This window comes from Athene noctua, chromosome 13, assembly GCF_965140245.1.
Source record: "Athene noctua chromosome 13, bAthNoc1.hap1.1, whole genome shotgun sequence".
Lineage (NCBI taxonomy): Eukaryota > Metazoa > Chordata > Aves > Strigiformes > Strigidae > Athene > Athene noctua.
Window position 1 is genome coordinate 538,253 of NC_134049.1, and position 14,968 is coordinate 553,220.

At 37.5% G+C, this 14,968-nt stretch overlaps 1 protein-coding gene across 3 annotated transcripts in view; it reads right to left on the bottom strand.

Annotated features, from left to right (window-relative positions):
- LIPC (lipase C, hepatic type) overlaps positions 1-14,968 on the bottom strand; it is a 44,810-nt gene that overhangs the window by 10,308 nt on the left and 19,534 nt on the right. For 2 of the 3 annotated variants that reach the window (XM_074917154.1, XM_074917155.1), the window contains exons 2-4: positions 5,315-5,502; positions 3,552-3,731; positions 1,056-1,173 (exon numbers count right to left, since the gene is read on the bottom strand). In XM_074917154.1, coding sequence (XP_074773255.1) covers positions 1,056-1,173; positions 3,552-3,731; positions 5,315-5,502 — 486 coding nt within the window. Of the gene's footprint in view, positions 1-1,055; positions 1,174-3,551; positions 3,732-5,314; positions 5,503-14,968 lie in introns of those variants that run through there. The other variant, XM_074917156.1, reaches the window with a different exon arrangement.

A 14,968-nucleotide genomic window follows, 5' to 3' on the forward strand; every position in this document is an offset into this window, starting at 1 on the left:
TTACAATAAATAACATGTTTTCATGTTTTTTACTTATTCATTACTGATGTTTGATGTACTAATGTTGTTTGAACAGGCAGTGCTGATGAACTAAAGCCCTTCAGTGTATACAGGTGTAATAGGACAGCACATTGTGTAAAATCAGCTGCTTGGCATGCAGGCACTGTCACAAGAGCTGATTGTATAAGGGACTGTGCTATGTGGCAATGAATCCAAGATCAGAATTGGGACTTCAAATTACAGTCGTGCATATTTGCCTCACTCCCAAATCAGATTAAAGCAAAACGTAGCTGATATGGGCCTCATGTCAAATGCACTTCTGTCTGTACAGAATCAATACACAGTGTATCAATAACCTTATAAATGCATCTTCATTAAACTCACAGTTACTACAGTTACAAAACACTACAGAAGGTTCAAACTGTCACTAGTCAAAACAATCAAGTGTTATGGTTAATTCTGTTTACTTTAATCATCTATTAGGAGTACTCTAATGATATACTTCTTGTAAAATGTAATCCAGGACTATCATTTTTGCCACAATTCACTGTATGAGTGGTGTACCACAATTGAAAGCTCAAGCACAGTTAGACAATTTCCTCAATGTAATACTCTTTTTAAAATGAGTTGCTAATGATGCACAGTGTATTTGAATGGCTTTGGGTCAATAGAGTGACCAAAGATCCAAGGTTAGTGGCTAGCATTTAGTTTAAGGTATTACTGGGAATGGATGCAAGATAAATTCAAACAACTTGCAACTTCCAAAGTCTTTGGTTTATGATTTGTAGTCCCGTGCTTGTTTGTCATAATTTGCACTGAGGCAGGAAAGATCAAAGCTAGATATACTATGATACTTCATCTTGAAAAGTGTTTTCGTTAAATTTTCTAAATCTGTTTTCTAAACCAGTGGGATGAAACTTCTAAACTGTGGCAAACTTTTGCTATTCAATTCCATTTTTTGCAATTCAATACCAGTGATATGACACTGGTATGTCAAACATCTGTGTACCTTAGATCAGTTGACTGTTATATTTCTTAGAGTTGTAAGTCTTTACCTGTAATTCTTCCAATCTTGTTTGTACCACTGATGTAACTGCCAGCAAATCCTGAAACATGAGCTCCTAGGCTGTACCCGATTAGATGAGCATTGCTTCTGGAAAATTGAATGGATTCCTGGAAGATAGTGGCAGCTTGATTTAGATGCAGAAAATTTGAGAACTATACAGTGAAATACTGCAAGCTAGGAATGCCATGAATTATAACACAAGAAATGTGTATGTTGATGATGGAGGTCAAATGAGGTTCGTGAATCATGCACTAAATTTCTTTGCTGGCTGAATGTTATTCCTTGCCCCCTTTTTATTCCTTATACTGCTACTTATGCACCATGCTCAGAAAAACCATCAACATGGATAGTAGGATTTTTGTTGCTGTTTGTTGCAAGCGATGCAAATGTGCATTGCCTTTTGTCTGCAGCATTTGACTTCCCTGTGGCTATAAAATGGGTATCTGTCCTTTAATTTCAGTGTAAAACAATCCTCTATAGAAAGCACCTTGCTTTTTTTGCCTGAGATACTAGCACAAGCCAAATTTAGAAGCCAAAGTATCAAAACATTGATCAGACATGTTAAGTGACAGGGCAATGACATTTCTTGGACTAATTTCCACAGAATTGGTTATCTGATCTGAAACACACCTACTGAAGCAGAACTGGCCTCAGGCCTGCCTTTCTGCCTAATCAATACTATCTAGACCTTAAGCATTTCACCTGAGCTGCAAGGCTTAAAGTTTTTCTGACTTGTAAGGAAAAATGTGGCATATATTTCTTGCAGGAAAGGCAAACCTCTGTTTTAATTTCATTGTCGATATTGCCTGTCCCGATGAAGTGACTTTGCAGTCTCAGTACCTGTCTCTTGTAAAGTTGAGCTGAAACTTGGCAACTTCTGTTGAGAAAAGCAGCTCTTACAATCACAAGATCTGACCAGTTTTCTTGGCAGCTGTTGTTGAAATGGATGTTGCTGAGATTACCACTGATCATGCCCTCTTAACTCTTGGACTAAGAGTGCTAAGATTTACTTTATTTTTATTCTCCATTAAAATGTTGCACGGCACTGCAGGTTTCGTTACATTCATTGAGGGTATTTCAAATATGTGCCTGCCTGTAAACAGACAGAAGCACAGTGGAAAGACAGTTATGGCAGTGGGAATGCAGGGTTTTTAACTGTTAAACTCAGGATGGGTCCTTCTCAACAGAAGGAAGGTTTACTGCTTGAACATGCTCAACTGAATGCTGTGAAAATTTCTGATATGTTTAAATCCTGTAACATATCATAGTACGAGAGAAGCTGCCTACGGTGCTGGAGCAAGGAGTCATATATTCAAGCCTCGATTTGTTTGTTGACACTGGAGAAAACACAGTCAGTCTTTATTGTTGACAGTGTGGTGTGTCCTCCTGGGAACTGAACAAAGTCCACCATTTGATTCATTCAATAATTAAACAGCTTCAAAATACGACTTTAGGCTCCATCAGCTTAAACTACATTTGACCAAGTGCGAAGGTTTCTTGTGACATCACAAGAAAAAATAGTGACTCTGTCTCTTCTACCTTTTCTTTTGTGCCTAACTGGGCATCATATCTCCTGCCATTCCTGCTGACAGCCCTTCAAAGGTATTTGCTACAAACCTTCCAGCTTTGCAGTGTATTTCCCTTCCACCTTAGGCCTCACCATATTCAAGTTAATGTATTCAGAAATTCATTGTGAAGTATAGAAGTGTAATCTCATTTCAAATTAGGTAGCTTAAATTAGTACTAGAGACAGATGAAGCAAGAGTTGTTTAGGGTGCCTGGTTTGTACAATTGATTCTCATTGTAGTCTTTGCTTTCCACCTTTTCTTAAATGGTGCTGGAGACCAGTGATCCCTTGCAGACTTGTCTGCAGCCTCTTCCATCCAGCCATGGGCACTGCCCCCCAATCAGCAGGAGTTTTGATAAGTAGCCACTATGTTAGTGTGCCTCTTACTCACGGCTACCTCCATGTCATCTGCTTTGTGAGGCATGTCTGTCCTCTTGAAAGGTCTTGCTTTACATTCTGGATCTCTAAGCTATTATTTTAGAATAATCTTTGGGGACCTGAGGCAAATATCAGACCCAATGTTATGCTTGAATTCTGCAGTAAAACCAGAAATTAAACACAGATAACATAAACCCATTTTACTGAACTAACCACTTGCAAATGATATTGTGTGCCTGCTTTCAAAGTGTGGGACTGTCAGCGGTCTGCACACATGCTAATTGAAAAGCTAAAGTAGCATGAAATTATCTCTCCTCTAAAGATATATCAAAATATTTTAATAAACAAGACCACTTGCCTTTTTCTCTTGCATGATGAAAGGCTTATGAAGTCATAGGAAAGTTTATGGAAGAAAAATTTGTAATGTATTAAGTGCTTGAAATGAACAGCATTAACCAGCATAGTATTTCAGAAAGGTGGTATGAGAACAGGTAAATAGGTCTTTTCCAGAGAAACATGTGTCCATCTGGGGGATCTTACCTCCAGCCACTCCAGGAAGTCTGCTATCTCCTGTCCTATGTGGCGTGTATTCTGTACAGCAATGGGATAGTGCTGGTGAGCAGATGTAAGCCAGTCTGCAATGATCACGTTAATTTGTTTATGCTGAGACTTCAGAGCTGCTGCCATTTTCCAAATCCAGCCTTCTAACATTCCATCCACCTGTTTTATACAAAACCAAACATTCTTATGAGAAAGCAGACTCTGCCAAATATTTCTTGTGAAAAGCTTATAGAAACAAAAAATGTAGTATAAACAAGAAAGGCTTAATGCTGACATCTAGATTTTAGGGTCTTCATCATGGAGAATCATTGGGTTTTGGTGGACAAAACATTAAGAATCAATATAAGAACTGCATAATAATTTATGTCTTGTAACATGAACTCTTATCAGTGAAATGATGTCCCTAAATATTTTCACTCATCCTGAGATAATTGGTATTACTGATTAAAAAGAATGACAGAAATTCCCAGAAAACTTACGATTTGATTCAAGAGCAGCTGTCCCTGTAAATTTAAACTAAAAGGGTTAGAGATGGAGGGAAGCTGGAGGATTGCAGACCAACGGGCATTTCCCTTCTTCAGCCATTCCATTTTTTGAGATCTGATTTTTTGAGTCATTCTTTTTTTAAAATCAGAATTTCCTTACTAGCATCAAAGGCTGTTTCTGATTTGATGGACCAGAAGTATTATTTAATCTATCAGATTTAACTGTTGCTCTAGTTGCATGTATTTCCTCACTTGATAGAACATCCCTGTCTCTTCTTTTGTTTTAAGAGAATTTGGGAGTCTCGGTTCTGAGTTTCCATACATATTCCTCTAAGAGCCCAACACCTCTGCAGATTGTTAATATGAATGATAAACTTCAGTGGCAGCAGCCTCAGGTCCATGGCTTGTCTTCAAGGAGAGTGTAGGTTTTGAACAAATTCTTATTTGGGAGGCTTGGCTAAAGTAATCTAGGGCAATATTTCATCCAAAGTCAGCTCTGCTCTTATTTGCTAAGAGAGTTATATCCATCAAAGGTGTTGCTCAGATTTTCTCTACATATTTGAAGATGTACAAGAAAGGTCCCTTTTGCCACCTTATGTGATGGCGTTGGTTCTATGGGAATCAGGGATCTGATAAAATGACATTATTTCTTGTCCTGCCTTTTCTTTTGTTTGTTTTTCAACTGAGAAGCTGATCAAAAGTCACTCTTAGCACTGCTATGCTTTTGAGAAAGGCTTTCATGGTGTTTTTTTTTTTTTACAGTTTAACTGAAAGAGTGCAGTGATAATTCATTTGACATTGGAGGCTTCATTTCCAGCTGAAGGGACTTACAGAGAAATTCTCTTTAAAGATGTATCCATGAGAAAGATGGGGGGGGACTGTGCGCACTTCTTTTCAATAAGTCTGTAAATATTTGGCAGTGAACATATCAGAGAAATAAAACTGGTATTCAGTCCTCCAGAGGCATAGCACATTAATTCAGCTACTTGTTCGAACTCTGCTGGCTTTAAACCAGGGCTGAATCTCATCCTTGGCATGGGACTCCCGTATGAAAAATTGCTTGTAGACTGTTCCTTCAGGATCTCAGTGGGGAATATCCACTTTGTATTATTTCTAGCCATGATTGCTACCAGGGAAATCCACCATCATTCTAATCACAACCTTTCTTCTGAAGTTACTTTTGGCACTAGCATAATGAGAAGGAAAGTATATCAAATCAGATGTAGTTTAAATTAAAAATAAAACGAGAGTTCATACCGACCAGCCATGGACTATCATCACCAGAGGAAGAGAGGCATTGAAACTGCATTTGTCAAGGGTCTCCAACTGATTAAAAAAAATCTGACAGCCTTCTTCAGTTGTATCTGTATAGAGTCGAAATTTGGTTTCTAGGTTTTGATGATCTTTCTTTGTTCTAGTGTGCTGACTCTGTGATCCCAGTGCCTCTGAAATGAAATTCATAACAACGGTCATAACAGGGTGGAGTCTAAAACCTGAAGAAGTTACTAGTGAAACACAGTTTGTAAAACAGAGTAAATTTGTAGGATTGAAACTGTAACGATGTATAATTGGTGCTTAGTCCAGGTGGGCCCTAAGCTGTAGATTTTGTGTCAAAAAAGTGATCTTTTTGAAAGTTTGAGATGGTCTAGATGTGCCTCTGAGTCCATCTATTTGAGCAATAACAATTACATGGGAAATACTGATCTTTCTACTTGAGGTCCTTATAGAATGTGTAAGTATTCTAAAATCACAGTACAGGTGTTGTGATTTGACAGTGTTTGTGCATGCACAAGCAAGTACATTCATAGGCTATTAACTCTGCAGGGCATATTTTACTAATGTGCATTTACCAGTAATTGCTGAGCAAGCATTATTATACTAGAAAAACCCATTTTATTCTGGGTTATAACTCTGCTTAGAGACTTAGGTGACTGCTTAAAACCATTAGACCGTGTCGTAAATGATTCTTTTCCTCTAAAAAGGCAAGATGAAATGTTCTTGGTTTAGTTGTAATATTTTTGGTGGTTTCACTTTTAGATAAAATAACTTGGTACATATAGGACAGCACTTTCAGAAATGATGGATGACCTTGAAAATACAGCAACAGAAATAGAAATCTCATGCTATGAAGTGCAAGGTCATATAGTTGATAGGAATTTCTCTATAAATGGGGCTCATAGATTGGAAGTAACGCCAAGGGTAAAAAGACTTGACTGTAGTAATCAATAACAAAACTGTCTATGAGTCACTACTGTGATTTGGCTGTGAGAAAGGAAAATATAATTCCAATATTCCTGTCATGGAACTCTACAGGAAGAGTTTTTCAATAAGGTCTTGCTGAAGAGGGTTGAAGAGGATGTTTCAATGACACTCACCTAATCCATAGGCAATTGAAAAATTAATTAGGTAAACCTGAACGGAAGCTGAACTTTGGGTGCTGGTATGTTCATGATACTTAATCATACAGGTAAGCATGCATACACACCCTGCTACCTAGACACCTGGCTTAGTGCAGCATCCCTTCATGGGCGGATTTGTCAAAGGCTTAATAAATCTCCTGTATCCTTTGGACGTTTTTTCCTTCTTTTCATATATGGAAATGTTTCCAAAAGAGTGCTTATGTGTTGTGATGTTATTTTAGTGTGACCAGTATCCAACACATTTAAGAAACAAGTGACACAACTATTGTGGTCCCCAGAATGAGAGAATTCTGTTGTGAAATTGAGCAAAGACAGTGACATGTTAACGATTTTTTGTCTGGGCTAGGGAAAATCCCCTAATTTCCAATAGCCAGATTATTTTTATCACTTAAAAGAAGAGTTTATGACATGGAAGCGTACAGGTCTCTCAGTCTGACAAATGCTTCCCTTGGAGCTATTTTTGCTAGCAGCATAGCTATCGGTGTTCCTGTTGGGTATGGAAAATCCTCTTCACTAACCCCTGCTACTTTGTTTAGCAGTGCCTGTCATAACCTCCAGACTGTGTGTTTTCTAGGGAAAGCTGTTTGCTGCAAACTCTAAAACATGGAGAAAAAAACATTGCTGAGAACTCTGAAACATGGAGTGGTGTTTTGGAAATCTAGGTTGCTCCAGAGTCCCAGATGAGACAAGGCAGTCAAAACTAAAGCCTATTGCTTTCTTGGTAGATTATCATTGTGTGTAAATTTTTATGTTCTCGTGAAATTCCTTTGTATTTTCACTCTCTTTAACTTGCTAATCTTGCCAAATGGAAAGCAGATATCACTCACAAAAGAATGAATGAAAAAATAGCAAGCAAGTAAAAATCTAGGGCAGTTGGATTAAAAATACAATGTTTAGAAAGACTTTTTTGAAAAACCTTCCCTTTCTGTTCAAGTTTAAATAAGTGATGCTTTTCTCAGCATCAGATGCTTTGTCTGAAAAGTATCATAGTTTTCTGAGCTCTCATTTCATGTTTCTTCTATCTTATATTCACGCACTCATGACAAAGGTAAGTCAACAAACTCACCATGAGTGTAGTTTGTACCCAAACAGCTCTAAAGGGAGAGGAGAGGCTGTTAACTAACCATTGTTAGCACTCTGGTAACATACTTTTAACCCTCTCTTGAAAAATCCATGAAGAGGAGAGCATATAAAACCATGCCACTCATACTGTCTTCCCTGTGTTTCATGGCTTTCAGATCATCCAGATAATGCTACTAGCGGGTGGCATTAGTGACTCTTTGGAACTGGAAGAAAGATGTGCCTAGAAAGAGGCTGGTATAAGAATTCATTGGAGCTAGAATGCTGTTTTCAGTAGTGAGGCAATGATACTGTCAGTGGAAGCTGTGCATATGAGTGCTCCTTAGTTACTGGCGATGACTCTGTCTATGATTCTTTACCATTAAAGTGCAGAGGATACTTCTTATTTTCCTTTGAAAATCAGACCCATCCAATGTCAATCAAAAGTCAAAATTCCAATTCTTTACTAAGACATGATTAACATTAGGAAATCTCTTTTTTCTTGGTGTCAAAATACTGGTGTTTAAATACAGCTGATCTTTCCTGAACTCGTTGTTATCAGACACTGCTGTCATGCTTTGAACCGGTGTGGAAGACACAGTAGTCTAAAATAATCCATAAAAACTCATCCTACAGTTTAACAAAGGGAAGGTTGTCCTGTTCAGCTCTTCCTGGACCTCCCAGGTCTGGGTTCTTTATTTACCTGGGCTATTTGAAGCAGGGGTGAGGAACTTGGAAATTTGTTTGCAGATGTGATTAGCAACTAAAATGTTAGAACTGTCAACAGAGATCCGTATCCCTATCATCTTTCCAGTTACTTCTGTTCAGAATTCATTTCTGGGTGTAGGGGATTGGAGGAAGCAGAGAATGTAATGTCATGTTCAGTAATAGCAGAACCATGATTTTAAAAAAGTTATTAAAATGTTAGTAAGGAGTTTAGACCTAGATTATATTTCTCCCTCTCCTTTCTTTTTTTATTACAATGCTATTCAAAAGAAAGGTAATATGAAGAAATACCCATCAGTGAATTCATGGCATATACAAGAACTGTAAAATATGTTCAGAGTATTCAGTACAGATCACTGTTTGGTGCAACCTGTTTGCTTGGTGGTCCAAGCCATGAAAGAGTGCCAACCTACTCTCAGATGTTGCTTATATAAAAATAATTGATAAAAGACCCTTGTCAGTTTATTTTAAATTCTCTACTTATGTATTTCCTGCTGCTGTTTATTTGAAATTGCCTCTCTTGAAAGCATTTGGGCAGGTGGTAGAGGCAGATACAGTTTCAGTTCCTCACAGTGCCTCAAATTGGAGTATTTGGGGAGCTGGAGAATAAAATGAGAACATCAAAACAGAAGTCTTGCTAAAAAACCCTTGGAAAATATGATGAAACAAATGAAATGTTTTGGTTTCCACTTGCTCTTGTGTGTCTCACCTATTCAGAGACATGTCTCTTAAGTCACCTCTGAATCAATGCATTTATATTTAACAGTTTCAAGAGGGAGAAATAAATGCAATCTAACCCGTCCTTTAAGAGACGAAAAATAGCAGGTTATCCTTTTGCTTTTCTCTAAATTATCTGTTTATTATTTACATTAGAGTATGTATCTTCCTAAATTTGGTATGTATGTATTAGAGTATGTATCTTCCTACATTTGTTTGTCATTGGTTTTGAACACCGTATTGCCTCAAAAATTCTCCAAGAATCACCTCTTTGATTCTTGTGCCTTACTCTTCTAATCTTTCTCTTCCCTATAAAAACCTTCTTTACTCTGTGAAACTTCAAAACTTATTTTTCGCATCTCCTTTATTTAGAATCAAGTATTGAAGTGATGGTTAGAACAGAAGGCAAAGAAATACACCCACCCTCCAAACTGTTAACTGTTCCTTTTGTCTTTTTATATCAGGTGAAATCTTAATGGGAGAATGCTGATTCTCAAAAGCTTGGTATCTCTTTTATTGTCTGATTAAGTTAGGTAAAAAACTTTTTCCTCTTTTCTGTCCTTTATTGTGACATAGTTAAAAAATATCAGTTCTCCATTAAAAAATGTGAGTTTAAGTACCAATAATCAATAGGCTTGTGAGACTGTTGTTGCAAAGAACAGGGAAACCAGTGCACAAAGAAACCAGCAGTGCCTCTTTGTTTAGAACTCAGCTGCTGGGTTCTGGCCTGGTGCCCTGTGCAGAACAACACATACAAATAACTCTCTGCTCTCTTGAAAAGGGTGCAGAAGGAGGCACCAACCACAAAGCTATTGAACAGCTTGCATTATTTACAGGGTAACAAATATGCTGTCCTCCTGGTTTCCTCATGTAAAGTACAATACTTCTAAATATGAAAGTTGAAGTGCTGCTTGTGAAATGCATAATTGCTAAATTGAAAATAGCACCCCAATATTTTAATCTGACCTAATCTGAATTTATGAACAAACATACTGGAAAATCATTACAGTATGGCTTTCCAGAAATGCTTTGAACTAGCACTTAATCTAGATCTCTAGTTGTTATTATAAGTTAATGTTAACAAATAATCATCTCTCCTCCATCTGTTACCTAACTAAAACTGTCATAGTTTCAAGTAAGATTTAAAAGCAGGTAAATGTTGGAAAAAATACATTTCCCCTTCATGAAAATCCTTTCTTTCACATATTTGCATGAGTAAATTTTTTTTGGCCAGGGTTTCTGCCAAGGTGTTCAGATGCCTGATTTGGCACTTAAATTTCCTTTTGCTTGATATTAAAAGCAGAAAGAATAGTCACAAACTGCCTGGGTGAAATATATTTGTTCATACGATGTTATCAGACAGAGGAAGGGACAAATGAATAACGACAAATGTGAAGCTGAACAGATTAGGATTCTTCAGCCAGGAGACAGGACAACTGAGCGATATGACATAGAGGTCTATAAAATCATGAACGGCATGGAGAAAATAGAGGGTGGATCACTTCTGTATCTCTCCCAGCACAAGATTTAATGATGATTTTGATAACAACGTCCCTTTATAGAAAAGGTGATTAAATGGTTCTCCTTCAGACATGTGGCTAATGCATGGAATTCCTCTCTGGGTGTGATGTGGGTATTAAGCATCTAGAGAAGGTTAGTTAGAAACTGGATGTGTCTATGTAAGAGAAATCCAGTGAGGATTACTAAACACATAGACACCACCACTTACTCAGGAGAACTGAAGATGGCTGAGGGCTGGGAGAGGGCATGGGGGAAGTGCCACATATATATGTAAACTTTCCCTGCTGAGTATTCATCTGCTTTTGATGGCTGCTGCAGGTGGTTGAACTAGATGGACCCGGGGTTTCATCCACTACAGCCACTCTTATGTTTGAGGTAGAGCTACCTGGCATTACTTTTGGCTTAGATTTGGGCTGTGTTTTGAAACAGAGACCACCTGTGAAAAATAACAGGTTTTGGAAAACATTTTGGTTGAAAACCTTTTTCATTCCCTCTTTACATTCACGTTATCAGTGTTAGTTTTGCTGTTTTTCAAAATTATTAATTGTCTGGAAATATCTGTTAATTTTTAGTAATTAAAAAAATAATGTTGAAATCAAAATTGATCAACAGGATATTTAGGCTAATTTATGTCAAAATTTTTGGAGCTTTGATTTGCAATTTTGTTGCTGTTGAAGGTTATGGCTTTTTATCTAGTTTGGGCTGGAAAATATTATTGGGATGTGAAAATATTTTCCTGCTCAGTTCTAGTAAAAAGGGAAGTCAGCTCTTACCCTGAAAGAGGTGGACAAGAGTTGAATAGGAAATACAGATCAAACGATTAAAAACTGTACATGTACTTACTTATAACATCGTGATTCAGAGCTTTTTTTTTTTCAATTTTATTTCTAAGGGACCAGGAGAAAACCTGGGACCAGGCAGCCCATCGGTTAAGTAGGGGAATCTGCCTAGCTGGGGTATAATTAAAGGTCAGTCTGCCAAAGTGGCCTGTGCTCAATTCAAGGAATAGGACTAAGCATCCAAAGGTCTCAGTCTAAGAGTGGTCACTTGACATCTGATCTCTTAAATTTCTTGGAAGTACAAAAAATTTGTGTTTTAGAGGAAATATTGAGAAAATTTTTTACACATATATTCTTGGGAGCTATATTTTGCTTTAATCACCCTCTCCTCTTCTTGTTTCCTTTTCTCTTACCTCTCAGATAGGGTTCTGTTTTTTTCCATTGTGTCCTTTTTTTTTTTTTTAAATAGAGTTGTTTTATTTTTACTGGTCTTTTCTGAAAGCCTTAGTTTAGCCAAAACTGCTGAGAGGAAATCCTGTTTTTGCAGCACATAGGAACTGATTGCTTTGACAGTCACTAGGTGTGTTCATCTAAGCAAGAGTCTGATGGTTTCCTTGATACAGTATTAAAAGGCTTTGATTTCAGGTGTATCCTGAATTTCTCTAAGCTCATCTTTTACAGTGGATGCCTGAAGTTATTTCTTCTAAAACCTCTGCAGTGCACACTGATCACAAAAGTTACCTCCATGCAATTATGTCTAGAAATTAGACTTCTTATCAAATACTTTTTTTTTTTTTTTTTTTTTTAAATTAGACTCTTTAAGAGGAAGGAAAATTTACTGTGGAAATATTTTAAAGTAAATTCTTCATACTGAACAAGAGTTAAAGAGTTTTTTTATTATTGCCATCATACAATTTTTGTTACAAATTTCCATGTATAGGTGAACTGAGTCCAGATCAATTGCTATCACTTAAGCCATAGTTCACAAAAATTTCTTGAGTACTTTTGTTTAGTACTCTAGTACAATTCCCTCTTTTACTAACAGTTGTCACTCAGTGGTATCCTACAAAGACTTGTTAGCAGAAGTTTGGGGTGAGCAATTATTAAAATTGGTAAAGCTGTTGCTGAGCCCTGCAGGCCTTTCCAGGAGTCCTGTGAAAACTATTATGCAAGATATTATTTTGTGGAATGCTTAATGCTATATGCATCATACAGTGCAAAAATGAAAAAGATTAACAGCATAAAAAACTTCTATTAGGAGGTTTATCTCTTTTACCTGTAAGGCCAGAAACCTTTGCAGGCTGTGATTCCAATCATGGAGACAAGATATATAAAATGATCAAAAATGTATTTTAAAAGTTGTGATGCCAAGGTCCAGTAAGTTAGATGGCTTGGCAGCTGATTTGTGTCCTATTCAAAGCCTTAAATCTCAATTTCAAGCGAGATAAAGCTGCCTCTTGGTAGCAATGCAAGGGCACACAGTGCTGGAATTTTAACCTGCTACCACAGTGACAGTGAGAATTCTGTTTCTGGGCCTCTGGCAGTATTTGTGTTTTGGTGTAAAATTCTAAATTTGGGATGGGGAGAGAAAGAAATACTTGTTTTGTTTTCTGGTGACTTAAAAAATTGTAGGTTTTGAAGCTGAGTCCAAAAATCTGGACACCAGTAGCAGTAAATATGTATTAGAGGGCAGTAAAGTAGTACCTAATGATATGTTAGAGTATAATTTGGTTCATAATTATCCATTATAGCTATGTAATTTGTATAATTATCTTACATCGTGTTGTATAAAGTGCATACACACAGAGAAACATACATATATTTATAAAAATCCATAAACAGTGAAATGCTATGTAGAAATACTACAATGTTTATATGTACTTGATAAAGTATATAGGTTGCCCTCATTATTATAGCTTTTAATGTGAATGAAACATTACTTCAGGCATTAGTATTAGAAGGTTCAATGCTTGATATTCAGAGACCATATACATGATGTCCATGAATGTTTCTAAATCTTTGCTGTGCATCCATGCATTGCTGAACACTTTTTACAGGCCCAGAGCATGGTTCTTAATGCAGGTGAAGGACATGCTAACAGAGCAGCCCCAGTAGTGTGGATAACCTTGAAAATGCTTGTACCTACAGGGTGATTAAGCTAGTTTCTGTCTGAATCTTTCTCACAGTATATGCAGTGATGACTGTTGATTTGAGCTGCAAAAGGATGTCTATTCAGCATAGGGAGCAAAGGAATCTGTAATTATTTGGAATAATGTAATCTTCCCAGTATCTCTCATTTAAGAAGCTCCCTCTTGCTCTTTCCTGAGTATGTATAGCTTTATTTTTGCTGTCACATATTGTCTATATCTGTATAAAGCGTTTTATGGTTTAAGTGACACTGCCTACTTGAAAAGCGTGTTTGTTAATGTAAACATTGTTCTGGAGACACAAGTGAATACATGCTCCAATTAAAGCTTAATATTTGACACCCTTCAACCCAGTGCTGAAACATAGGGAGGAAACAAGATGTCTTTTAACACTGTGGTGTCTTGAGCATCAGTAAAAAAACCCAGCAAGAGTAGTGAGAACTGTGCTTTGAATAGCCCTTCCTAGCTGATCAGGCAAGTGCTCCCAAATACTCCATATGTGAAAACTGAAACAGAGTCAGGACACATTTAAAGACTTAAGCAAAAAGTTTGTCACCCAAAAGCATTGGTTGTAGGAAAATTTACATTTTAATTTGCTCAAGATTATTCTGTGAAAAGTATCAAGATAGCCTGCTCAAATCTTCCCGTATTTTTCTATTAGCATAAGAAAAAGTATCTTTGAAAGTGTCTGGAAAGCTGATTTTATAATCTCTGTGTTCATTTGACTAGCACAAAGTATGTAGGCTCAGAAGTTAAAAATTCTCCGGATGGTTACAGACCAATTGTAGTTGGGCAACAATGTGAAACTTTATAGAAGTGGCTGGGAAAACCTAATGAGACTCTCAGAGGACAACTGGAAGCACATTCCTCTTTAATGCTTTAGGCAGGACACAGCAGAGCCCAAAAGTGTCATGAATGCCATGTGGGGGTAAGGAACAGTTTGTTGTCATTTCAGAAACTGCCATCTCTTACATTCGCGAGCCCAGAAGAGATCAGTGGCTCAGCTGAAGAGGCAGGTAGCCATTTTGCTGTTTGGTGAACAGCTGCCCTAGCTGAACATGGCAAGCCTACAAAAAGCACCAGAACAATGTCAGAATGACAGATTTTTCCAGCCCTTCTGTGCAAAGTATAGATGTGACAAATAAAGGCATCAGAAGATGTGTAATCAGAATTATCATGCAATAATTTGTGAGAACTGCTGTGTGAGTAAAGTCCTAACCGTCATCCTTTCAGCACTCTTGCCCAAGTAGCTGCGTTAGGGCATGCGCTAGAAAGGCAGGAGGCTGGGCCATGGCCTTGAGCCTGTAATACTCCGGGCAGGGGCACTCCGCAGGGTAATAGCTGGGTGCTCCTGCAGATCAGAACCTTGTAAATACAGTTCTCTGTGAATGTGAGGAGACAACAGTATCTGGAGAGAAGGAAACCTGAGTGCGCAAATACGGAGATTACCTTTCTGTGCAGAATTCAATTTCTGCCTAGGAATCAAGGTCTGCATTGTCCTCTTAACTACTCTAGTTTGTCAAAAGCTGCTCTCCCATATTG